General features: G+C 39.2%; 1 protein-coding gene across 22 annotated transcripts in view; it reads right to left on the bottom strand.

Annotated features, from left to right (window-relative positions):
• Window positions 1-130: 130 nt before the first annotated feature.
• LOC308197176 (L-threonine ammonia-lyase-like) overlaps window positions 131-11,539 on the bottom strand; it is a 48,719-nt gene continuing 37,310 nt past the window's right edge. For all 22 annotated transcript variants that reach the window (XM_080597253.1, XM_080597258.1, XM_080597247.1 and 19 more), the window contains 3 exons: window positions 9,887-10,054; window positions 9,519-9,576; window positions 131-3,401 (listed from right to left, as the gene is read on the bottom strand). In XM_080597253.1, coding sequence (XP_080453379.1) covers window positions 3,303-3,401; window positions 9,519-9,576; window positions 9,887-10,054 — 325 coding nt within the window. In that variant the 3' untranslated portion in view covers window positions 131-3,302. The remainder of the gene's footprint in view (window positions 3,402-9,518; window positions 9,577-9,886; window positions 10,055-11,539) is intronic.

The raw sequence follows: 11,539 nt of genomic DNA, 5'->3' as shown, positions 1-11,539 counted from the left end.
CAGCCCAGAGCTCATCCTGCACAAGAGCTGTGGATTTCGCATCAATGTCAACAACGGAGAAAGGGAAAAAATGAACTCTGAAATTTTAATGCAAAGTTGCTACCAGTACCATATGAGAGGATGATAAACCTTTCATTGCTGAGGCAGCATAATGTCATTTTTATTGTTTTTAAAATAAATACAATGCTTAGATGTAAATTTTGCTGATTTAACAACTTGCAGATATTTTTACATAATCATTCATTTGTTGTTGTTTTTTTCAAGATACATAAGAACACTATAAAAATATTTTTTTAAATGAAACATTTAAAAATACATAAGTATGTCTTCAAAATGCCACAATCTTACTATATTTCATAATGCAAAAAGTTTAGCAGCACAGATATTTCAGTATTCTTTCCAATCACATACATTCATTTAAATGCCCCTTCCCCCCAGAAGTATTTCGTCTTACCTTTAAAGCCATTGGACTTGCCTAAAAGCAGTACAGAATGGAGATCACTTCTGGTATCATTATTTTAACATATAAGGAGTTTGCCACTGAATAATACTTTACAGTTTATGTTTATACTTAATACAATAAAAATAAAACCCAGCTGCATGTCATATGTGACATACTAAACAAATCATTTTCATTTTTTTTTCCGAAAACAAATTTTTGATCATATGGTGATCTTGAGCACACTGATTTTTGGATGCTCAATCTATTAGCTCTCTAATCACTGTTACGTGAAGACCTGCTAAATGCAGTTACCTCTGATTAGAAATGAAATCCCTAATACTCTGAGCTTCTAGAAAAATGAAATCCAGGATAATGCATAATAATAAATCAAGAATTCAGAGGCCAAAGGCTGCTGGCCACTACTGAGAACTTTGGTTATAAAGCCTGACTTCCTTTCCACGTAAATATCCAAGACATTCTCAAAATTTCCTGAAACGTTTGCCAAAAGAGATGAGAGGGTAATTACACCCTTTTATATATATATATATATACATATATATATATACACACACATAAAAATATTTACATCCCCAAATCTGCTCTTTGATGATGTGATTCATTACCTGTTTCAAGGGAGGCAACAAGTACTCAATATGTATTCCATCATCATGTATTTCTATACAAATTTCTTAAACTCCTGTGACTGAAAAAAAGGAGTTGTGTCTGACAGGCTGATTTACAGCACATTCTGGTGACCAAGTCCTGTACTCATTGCTGTGGCTAGCACGAAGGGAAAGAAAGTAACCATTGGGGTATCGATAAATTTTTACGTTCATTTGCAAACCAACACGATCCTTCCAAAAATATACCAAACCAGTGAACTTCTCTTATTTATTCACCATTTGTGAGAGTCTCTTCTCCATTCCTGCTCCTTTCTGAGCCACAATAAGAAAAAACAAATAGCCTGTTACTTCTTAGAAGAAATACCACAGAGACAGCCAGGATGCTGCCCTCATCATCCCACCTTGTAGGCACAAGCTAGCTTATAAATATAGGTGGTTATCTGTAAATAATAGACATGATACGGGGAAGATATGCATAAGACTGGATATGCAGTTCGTTCTCTGTAGTCCATGGGGACCCTCTGATTAGATTGCTCTAGCTCTTTAGATGATGTTCTTCCTATCCGACAGATGGACTAGAATTGAGAGAGGATACAAAGAGCATTTGCCTGCCCCAGGGCCTCCAGTTTTCCACGTGACTTTGTTTGTGCTCTAGAGACAGAAATCCCACATTGCAGGACTAGGAAAGGAAACGTCCTAACAAGCGCATGCTTCACTACAGGGGAGGTCTTAAAGAAGAAAACTCAATTTATGAGTTGTAATATGGCAACAAGGGAAGGTCATTACAGGCTTGCAGCATCTTTCTCCCCAAAAGCTATAGTAAAAGTTCATTTTCATTGACACTGAAAAATAGTTCACCCAGCTCTGCTCATGGGAACCGGATTGATTTGATCCCACGCTGCCTGTGAGGACACTCTGACCTTGCTGGATTTTGAGCTGAGCTCTGCTAAACATACAGTATCTATTTTATATACTTAATTATCAACTTGATATTCTAGAGACAGGATTAAGACTTCACATTAAAATACCTGCACCCAAAATTTCAGTCAAATCTGGTGAAATTTAAATGAATGGAATAGTTTATATTGGTGCTGTTGCAGACAATCTTAAATTGAATTTTGCCCACGTGGAAAAGCAACTGTTGAACACACATTTATAGGTGGGCTTGAATTTCCTCTTACATCTCTTGCCATCCCACAATGTTACCTTATTAGTAGGTCTCCATCTCTAGTGATGAAAATGGTATATAGGTCAATGTGTTCTTTCTTAATTGCATTAGCTGCTGGCCTAAGACTCGGGCTTCCTCTTCTCCCTGAGCTGTCTTTGCTTAGTAACTTGTGATCTTTAAATATATTTCACTCTTGACATTGTACTTAATCTGTCAGGTGAGATGGATCGAGTTTGTTTTAGGCAGACTAAGATGATCAGTGAAACTCCAATTAGAAAACTCAAAAGGGTGAGAGACCCCTTTTTATAAAGGAACATAGCCGTTTCATGGGCTCACTGTTACACTGAATCTCCAAAAGCAGGAGCAAGAATTACATCTGTATTCTGCACATGCAAACCTTTTTTTTCCCCCCTTTTTAATTATTGCAACATTTTCCGGAACCTTACTTTATAAATAGGGTCATTTTTCCTTTGGGGAAAAAATATGGTATTAGCTTTTATCTGTTAAAGGATTCTTTTGAATTGCATTTTATTAGCATAATTTTTCCTCATGATAGCAAAGTTCTTACGCAAATGCAACCATGTTCACCCACACACATGTATATATCCCATGAAGCAGATTCAGCAAATGAAGAACTGCTTCTGGCCTGGAAATGAAAAATGACTATACTAATAATATGGCAAAATCCAGCAGGAGCTGCATTAATTTAACTAGGGGCATCAAAATCAAAAGCCCTTTGAGGGGCCTACATTCAGATATAAAAAATATGCCTTCTCCCTGTTTATTTACTGAATGTCATCGTATTCTACACACTAGTCAAAACCCAGTGAAACAGCTGATAATTCCAACACTGGCAGAGACTATGAAATTTCCCTTAGCTAAGCTAAAGTTTCAAGTTCAACTTTATTCCCAAGGATGTTTGCTACGTTTTGAGCAGGAAATAAATATCCTGAATCTACTTGCTAACTGTTCAGCCTTGAAAAATAATATTTGTTCTGAATGCCTCGAGATTAGTGCTCTGCAAAATGCTTGCCCGAGGACCTCAGCCCCTTCCCTTGTGCTTTGCTCATCACCGCTCTGTCCACGCGGCTGTTGGGTAGCGTTCCAGGAGCGCGTTCCTCAGCTGGGCTGTGTGCATTTTGTCTCTGGTCTCCACAGTGCAGGTAACCTGGGAAAAGAATTAGGAGCATTCCTGACGGCATGGCAGCGTTCTCAGACAAAGGCATTTCCAGCTAAATCCTAAAATGTGCTCATAAAAGCATAAAGATCAGCTTGACATAAAAAACTCTGGACCTCACATTCCCTATCTATGTAGGTAAAAAAAAAAAAAAAAAAAAAAGATATAGAAACTCTGTGGCTCCTCCAGTTCTTCTGCATGATCTTAAAACTCTCCCTGCTTTATCGTCTTCACAGTTCGAAGAAGATAGGCTGACCCTCAGATAGCTCCTGGGCAAATACTTTTCTGCTGCTGGTCTCCTGGTGGCCTCCCTGAAACCATCCATTAGCAGCTTCTCTTTTCCATTCCCTGGGGTATGTATCTGGTGCTGCTGCTGCCTCACCTCTCTCTGACTCTTGCCTCATTTCCACATTTCTCAGCAGCGTTTGCTCCAGAACCTCCATCCTTCAAGCTTTTATATTCTCCTCTTCTTCTCTCTCACGGACTTATCCCCCGATTCCTTATCTCTGCAGCATTCTGGCTGGTTTCCTCAATTCACACACCTTGTTACTGTTTTATTCCAAGATTTTTTGTTTGCTCATTGAATCACTTCTTGTTTTCTATTACAGTTGTTCTGCTGCTACATCAAACAAAACCCAGGCAAACCTAAACTTGAGAGTTATTTTTAATCTTCGCTTGCCTTCACAATTGACAATCCTGTCACATAGCCACTGAAGACAATAACTTCAATGTCATTTTTTCAATTCTTCTTTCATCCCTCTTTTACATGCTCACATCTCTACTCCATCACTGTAAAATCTGGGCTCTATCACAGGTGAGGCACCAATGTGAAGGTACAAAATTTCACTTCAAAATTTTAGACTACTAACTTAAGTTACCTCTGACCCTGCTGCAATTATTATTGAGGCTGGAAGTGCCACTTGGAAAAAAGACCTCACAGAAACGTGACAGTCTAGCAAGGAAAGGATCCAAGATAAGTCAGTGTGACAACAGAGAGTTTATCCTAACAGGCCAACCGACAGAACAGGAGAAGAACCGGTCGTGATAGCTTCAAGATGGAGTGCTAGAAACAGATGCCACGTGTAACATTCCTATCAGAACTGCATCCTTCAAAGAAAGCAGCAAGACAAAAAATTGTCTCAACTCAAATGTATTTATGGGGATATGTCTTAATAAGAACTTGGAGAATTCATATTTCCTGGAATGAGCTTAAAATAACAATAACCCTTTAGCAGAACTATTTAATGAGAACATATAATACTACCACCAATAAACAGCCATGAGCTCAGTTAACTGTGAAACTAATTCTGAAACACACATCATGAAATAAGACATTTCTGATCTGTTTCTGTAATTCTTTGCCTCTTTTTCTGAACATGGTTCTATTCTTTTTTGTGAATCTTTGGAACAAGTTAGATGCAAATTTCTTTCTCCTCTGAAAAAGTGGGATTTTGTCTCAAGGAAAGGATAGAACACAAACACTGCGAAAAGTATCCAAAGGATATCTTAGCACCAAAGCACCAAATACCATTAGCTGCTCCATAATTCATATAAAATCCCTAAAGCTTAGCAGTCATATCTTTAAGAGCACATACTCATCTCTCACAGAGTCTGTAATTAAAAAAAGCAACAAGCCCCCTCCCCCATGAGCAGTCCTGCCTGTTCTGTCCTGAGCAAATCAATTGTTGTGCGAGGAACCAGTCTGAACGTGCTAGGTTCAGCTTGGAATATTTGGCAGCAAGCAATTGCTCTGCTCTGGGAGCAAACACAGGAACAAATTGGGATTTATAGTGCTAACTCTTCTCCTCTCTGCCCTTATTTTTTGCTAATGATTGAAGCCAGAAAGAATTGGAGAGACTGGAGCCAGAGTGCTTGCATTTTGGATAAATGTCTTTTGTTCTGTGCATGCACAGCATCCAACACGTGATAATGGCTAGTAATGTGCTGTAGTGTATTAGAAATGTAGTAATAACAACAAACTGCTCCAGGAATTTACCCGATCTTTTACACTTGTCTAGTAAAGGAAGAGAGAACATTTGCTCACAGTAGGAGCAGAGATAATCACACTACGCTTTATGACAGCTAGGGATCTAAACAACGAGGCAGGCAAGAACATGGACTGTGGTAACTTGCTTTTTTGCACAGATTATACCAATTTGCACTGCAGTTTCATCTTCACAGAACCCCTCTCTCCTCTTTATTTTGCCTGAGAACAATGATTTACATGGGTGTCTGACAGAGTAATCCTTATATTCATGTGTAGATATAAAAGGAGTCCTCTATTTATCTAGGATAAACATTTACCTAGGTGCTGCTAGCTACAGGAGGTTATGAACCTATTCATGAGCTAAAAGTAAGTGTTGCAAATTTGTCTTATTTAACGTATTCCTTGATGTTTCTTTTACTGTAGACAAAACCCAGGATAACTAGACAAAATTTGACTGGGCAACTATGACTTCAACTCCATTTCAAAAAACATAAGCCCACAGTAGTAGACCAAGGCTTTTAGATCCAGCAGAGTTCTCACTGACTGCAGAACCATGTTTGTGTAGGACCTTTAGTCTGCGTATCAAAGAAAAAAAAATCTAGTACAATTTTATGCATTTCTCTCCAAGCAGATTGCATCCTTGCTGGATAATAACAACAACAACAACAACATTTTTAAAAGCTGCTGCAAGACTTAAAATAAGAAGCTAGGTGGATCTCTTACTGCATTTAGAGTTCTACTCTCTGCAGCAGGTAATCGGAAGATTGATTCCAGCCTAAGGGTTTAGCTAGCCTGTTTTTGTTTTGTTTTTATAGCAGGCTTACAGATAATGGAAGACATACCAGTCTTCACTGAATATTGCTGTCCTGTGTGTAAAGTAGAAATAATTAGAAAACATGAGGGAACGGGACAAAGACTGAAAAAAAATATAGGCAAAGATTGGTCAAAAATTATCACTCTGTGCAACACTAAAACCATATGCATAAATTAAAATCATTAATTGGAATTAATTCAATTTCAAGGAGAGTAAAGTTCAAACCTTCACAAAAGGAAGAAATTTGCAAAATTCTGTGCTCCATAACTTGAGCAACACAGTGGATACCTCTGCTCCCCTTTACTTCCAAGTCTTCCCTATGGGCACTTTGCCTTTTAGATCATATTTTCCCAGATACTCAAAATTATTTCAGTGTGCCCCTTGACTCCTTGATGCCCAATATATGTAGGTTGTGTGTGCCAATAAAGATACTGGGTGGCCTTTATAAGCCAGCACTAGTGAACAGACAAAGTATGAGCAGCGTTGTTCAATCAAAATATTTGTCTTAAGTGCCTTTCCAGGCTCAGTGTAAAGGCCGATGCCAACCAGCTAGTGCAATTCCTTGAATCCATGACTCATCCATTGCACCTTTCTATCCCATTTCTTTAATTCTAGAAACAATATTCACCTTCTTTTAAGATGTTAGTCTCCAGCAATTCACATAACTTAATATTCATGATACACCATGCTCAGCAAAAGCATAGGTTTGTTTGTAGGCAAATGACCGGAGTTACAAATGATAAATTCATTTACATATATTGGTTTCAGTTCTATAAATAAACAAGGCCTTTTGTTTCTGTTAAGATCAACAACAGGGCAATTTTCTGAATTATACAGCAAATTCCCACTGCATGTTGCCAATTATCTGGCAGCAGCACTTCCGTTTATGATTTTGGGATCAGCTGCAGGTAGCCCCCATGGTCAGTGCCATGCAATGCCTGAGAAAGAGCATAGTATCTTATGCAACTCAAGCCCTTATCTTTTGGCACTGTCTTGTATTCAGGCCGGTGAACACTCGCACAAACAAGTTATCACAGCATTACACAAGTCAGATAATAATCAAGCAGGTCTACTCTTGGCCTCCTCAGACTGAGTTTCTTTTTTTTTTTATCCAATTGGGGTAGGATATTCTGTACCACGTTAGTCTGCTGTGGAATGCCATTAAACAAAATGACTGAATTATTTTGGAGGGCCTCCGAACAAACGTATTGTCAGACTTCCCACTCCAAACACGTCCGTTTGGCAGACAGGGAAATGAAGCAGGGAAATAGTGACTTGCCCAAGGTCATGAAGGAAATGCTTTATGAATGATAGCATCCTTCCTGTAGCTGGACAGCTATGTGCTCATCTATATCCTTTCAACAGGTCAATAGCATGGAATACATTGGCAACTGGGAACTCTAGTGGAAAATACTCTCCTCTGCTCTTTTACAACATGCAAGCTGGCCTAAAGGGAATTACTCAAATTGACCAGAACAGACCAAAATAATTAAATGACTTCTGGCCCAAGGTGAATAAACAGTATGCAAACAGCAGGTATTACACCACACAAAACCAGCCAGGAAACTGAGCACCGCTGAGACCATGTGTAATGTTATCATAAAGAAAAAACAATATTTTACTTATGAATTCATATTTTGTTGCAGTCAGATGGAAAAGTAGTGCGATGGATGTTCTTTTTATCACTGGTCTCTTGTGAGTTATTTAAAACCATAGCTGGGAAGAGGCCAGACAACCCCATAACTTCAAACAGGACTGAGGTCAGAGGGAAAACTGCCACCACAGCTGCTTCTCTGCCAAGCTGCTGGAGCACCTCATGACCTTGCAGGCCCTTGCTGCACCATTCCAGAAGCCCTCCTGTACCTGCCTGTCTGCTCATGCTGTAGTTTCAGTGATGAGAAGACTTCTCTAGAAACTAGATGAGTGCAAATTTTTTTTTTTTTTTTCAGCTGAGTTGCCTGAGTCCAAATAAAAGACCCATTAAGAAGGTTAGATTGGTTTCATAATGGTTGGACCAGATAATCTTGGAGGTCTTTTCCAACCTTAATGATTCTATGATTATATAACAAAGGTATACCTCACCTTACTAGGTAGCTTATTGATTTTGCCCATTGACTACTTCTAAGTTATTAAAACATGAAATGAAAGGGATTTAAATAGCTGTAAAGAGGTTTACAGGTGGAAACATTTATTTAAGCAATAGGTTTTCCCATATTGGATTTGAGAGACATTACTAATAAAGACTAGGGAAAGTTCACAGAGGCAAGCTGTAGTTTCCTCCCACAGAATAGGTAATCCTTTAGATCTCTATATCCAGTTAGCTGGTGATGTTGGATGATTTTTTTTCCTTAGCTTTGACCTTCATTACTGTCTAGATATTCCTGGCCATCTAATCTGCTTCAGTAGCTGTAAAATGTAAAGCTTACCAAATTTGCTATTTGTATGATTTGCTAAGAGTTACCTCTCTGTTTCAATACTAAGACTTTACAAGTCATTTCCTATCGGCTTAAGTAAATTAGGGTACAGTCCTCTGCTGGATGGAAATCCAGTATGAGACATGGGGGAAGAGAATTTAAACTGAAGGAGAACCTAAACTTCCACCTGTGATTTCACAAAGTCATGTTAGACCTGGACAGTAGCAGCATGAAATCAGTGGAACCACACCTTTGCTAAACCAGTTGAAATAAGAGAGATGTCATGAGATGAATGATCCTTTTAAGAGATCATATTAGGTGATAACACCTCCTCACCATTATTGGAGTTGGACTTGATGATCCTTATGGGACCCTTCCAACTCAGGATATTCTATGATTCTATCAAATATTCAGCAAAGGAATAATTACTTTACTCTGTTCTCTTTGTGGATAGGGTACAAAAGTGTGGCCCTAGTTAAAAATGAGGTTTCCTTAAGAGTAAGGGTGTTCTCCGCCTTGCTTTAAGGCAACTTGGTCTTCAACAATTACAGCCAGCCTACACAGCTGGCTCTTCAAGTTCTAGATTCTGCAGCTTGCTCATCACTTCCGTCACGGAACTATTCATGTAATGAAGGTTTGCAATGTTAACATCTGGACTGACTGTCACAATAACAGGTAAAACAGGTCCTCTATTATTTATATATCTGTTAAGTGTTTGGTGAGGCAAGGTGCTGTGTAACACAGAAGAAATTATCTATTACACTGCTCTCAAAAATCATTGTGAACACTCTATTGGACTTCCCCAAAATTCCACAGTCATATAAAGATTATAGGAAAACAGAAAAAAAAAAAGGGGGAGGTCAGCATTGCTAGAGGGAATGGAATTGTCTTACCTCAACAGTGAAGAGCTCAGAGGTCACAAACATTCGTTCTTGCTTGATATCCAAAACTCTAAATCAAATAAGGGATAAATAGAGATCATAACAATTCTTTGTCATTATAAACAATTTCTCTAAGTGTTTGAACAGTAGCTATTTTTACTGCTTTCTGGGTCAGATACTTATTCAATGCTGAGAAGCTGCTTTTACTTTGGAACAAAAATGAAGGGAAAAAAACTTTTTCTGAAACATAACACAATACACACTGATTAATTAGTTACTTGTGGACTTGCCTTCAGAGGACATTTGGAAACACGTCCAAGTCTTTAGTAATCTTTGTGCTATGCAGTGACTACATTTCCTTACTACTATACTGGATTTACCTTGCTTCTTCCCGAGCCAGAATCTCCAATAGCTTTGAAATGTCCCCTGGGCAGTCAGAAAGCACAAGGGAAAATCTGCACACTCTGTTATCAAGGGTCAGGGCACGAGCTATGCACTGCTGCAGCAAATGTAACTCCACATTTCCACTGCATATAACAATTGCCACTCTGAATGCAAAAAGAAAATATGATTATTTCTTAGCTCTTCTCTGTGCAAAGCCGTCATAAATCACAGACATTATATTCGATATCAGCTTAACATTTGCAGGGACCAGCCTTTCATAAACATTTATTACATTTCAGAGGAGCTCCTAGTTCTCAGTATCAACTGTGGGTGGGCTGTGGGACTCTAGAAGCTGGTTGCATTAGATCATCTGAAGCTGTTTTGTTTTCACTTGGTATTTGTTGGGGATTTAGTTTTGTTAGAGATAATTAGCTGGAGAATTCTAGGTCTATTGCAAATTTAAAAAATGCAACAGCACTTTCACCAGAAATTCTGAGTCTCGGGCTCTTAACAGTTCAATGTTTTCTGTAGCCATTAATTAAACCCACCTCAACCTTGCAAAATGAATATAGAAATGTTTGAAGAGCAACTGAAGAGCCACATGGTTAGTCCCTGATAATCTCTTTCTGCAGAGGCAAACCTGTGCATTTCCTCTTTTATTTTAGCTGTGCTGAATAGAATTTTGTTGCTGCTCTGTACGTTGTCAGCCCTATCTGAGCAACTGCCTCAGTATCATTTTAGCATCCAATGATGTATATTGGAAACTTTGTCTTGAGCACACGTATATTTAAATACATTCTGGACTGTATCTTGAGTCAAGGCTCTATCTGCTTAAGTACTGAGTGCTGATGCCCAGATGCAAGAACGGATTTACCCACACATTTAACGCTAAGCACAAGGGTAATCCTAGCTGGGCAGGAGCTCTTGGGGTTGGAAGGCAGGTGTCACTCAGTGACTGCAGATGACAGCCCAGCTCACTTGCTAGCGAGTTGTTTCTTTTTCAGGAGGCAAGGTCCCACCACAGATGGGGTTGATTTCCACATGTGGGATGAGAGAAGGCAGCAGGCTGGCAAGAGCAAGATACTCTCATAGCAGATGTGCATAACTGCCTTTCTCCCAGTCATTTGAGAATACTGACATTTGTCTTGTTCAACATGGTCTTCTGACCTGTGAGTGGTCTCTTCAGCCTGAAGTAGATGCTGTAGATAAACCTACTGGCAGTGCAGGAACAGCAACTGCCGCATTGTGGGAAAGGAATTCGCAGGGAGCTTTGTGCTGTTTCACACGTCCCTGGAGTTAGAGATAATGAGGAAAACAGCAGTAGAACCAAAAACTTGAGCAAGGTTGAGATAAAGTAAATTGGCTACAGTGTTAAACATGAGCTTTGGGCAGTGGCCAATTGCTGGCTGGCTCAAGGCGCGTGTCTGAGGGTCTCTAACCAATTGTATGACAGATTCAGGCGTGTGGACAGCGCATGGAGCTACGGGGAAATATATGTAGTGGTTAAAAAATGGCAATAAAAGGCTCCTGTTCAAGAGCCATCAGGAGTCCGTGTCTTGCATCCCCTCACCGCATCACTCATAAAACAAGTACCTCCATTTCCCGTGACCAAGGCACTCGGCCCCATGCTTTTGCCACAATTCCCTACT

This window comes from Anser brachyrhynchus (genome assembly GCF_964034855.1).
Source record: "Anser brachyrhynchus genome assembly, chromosome: 6".
NCBI classification, from domain to species: Eukaryota; Metazoa; Chordata; class Aves; order Anseriformes; family Anatidae; genus Anser; species Anser brachyrhynchus.
Note: the sequence above shows the minus strand (reverse complement) of the source record. Positions and strands in the feature narration are given on the sequence as shown.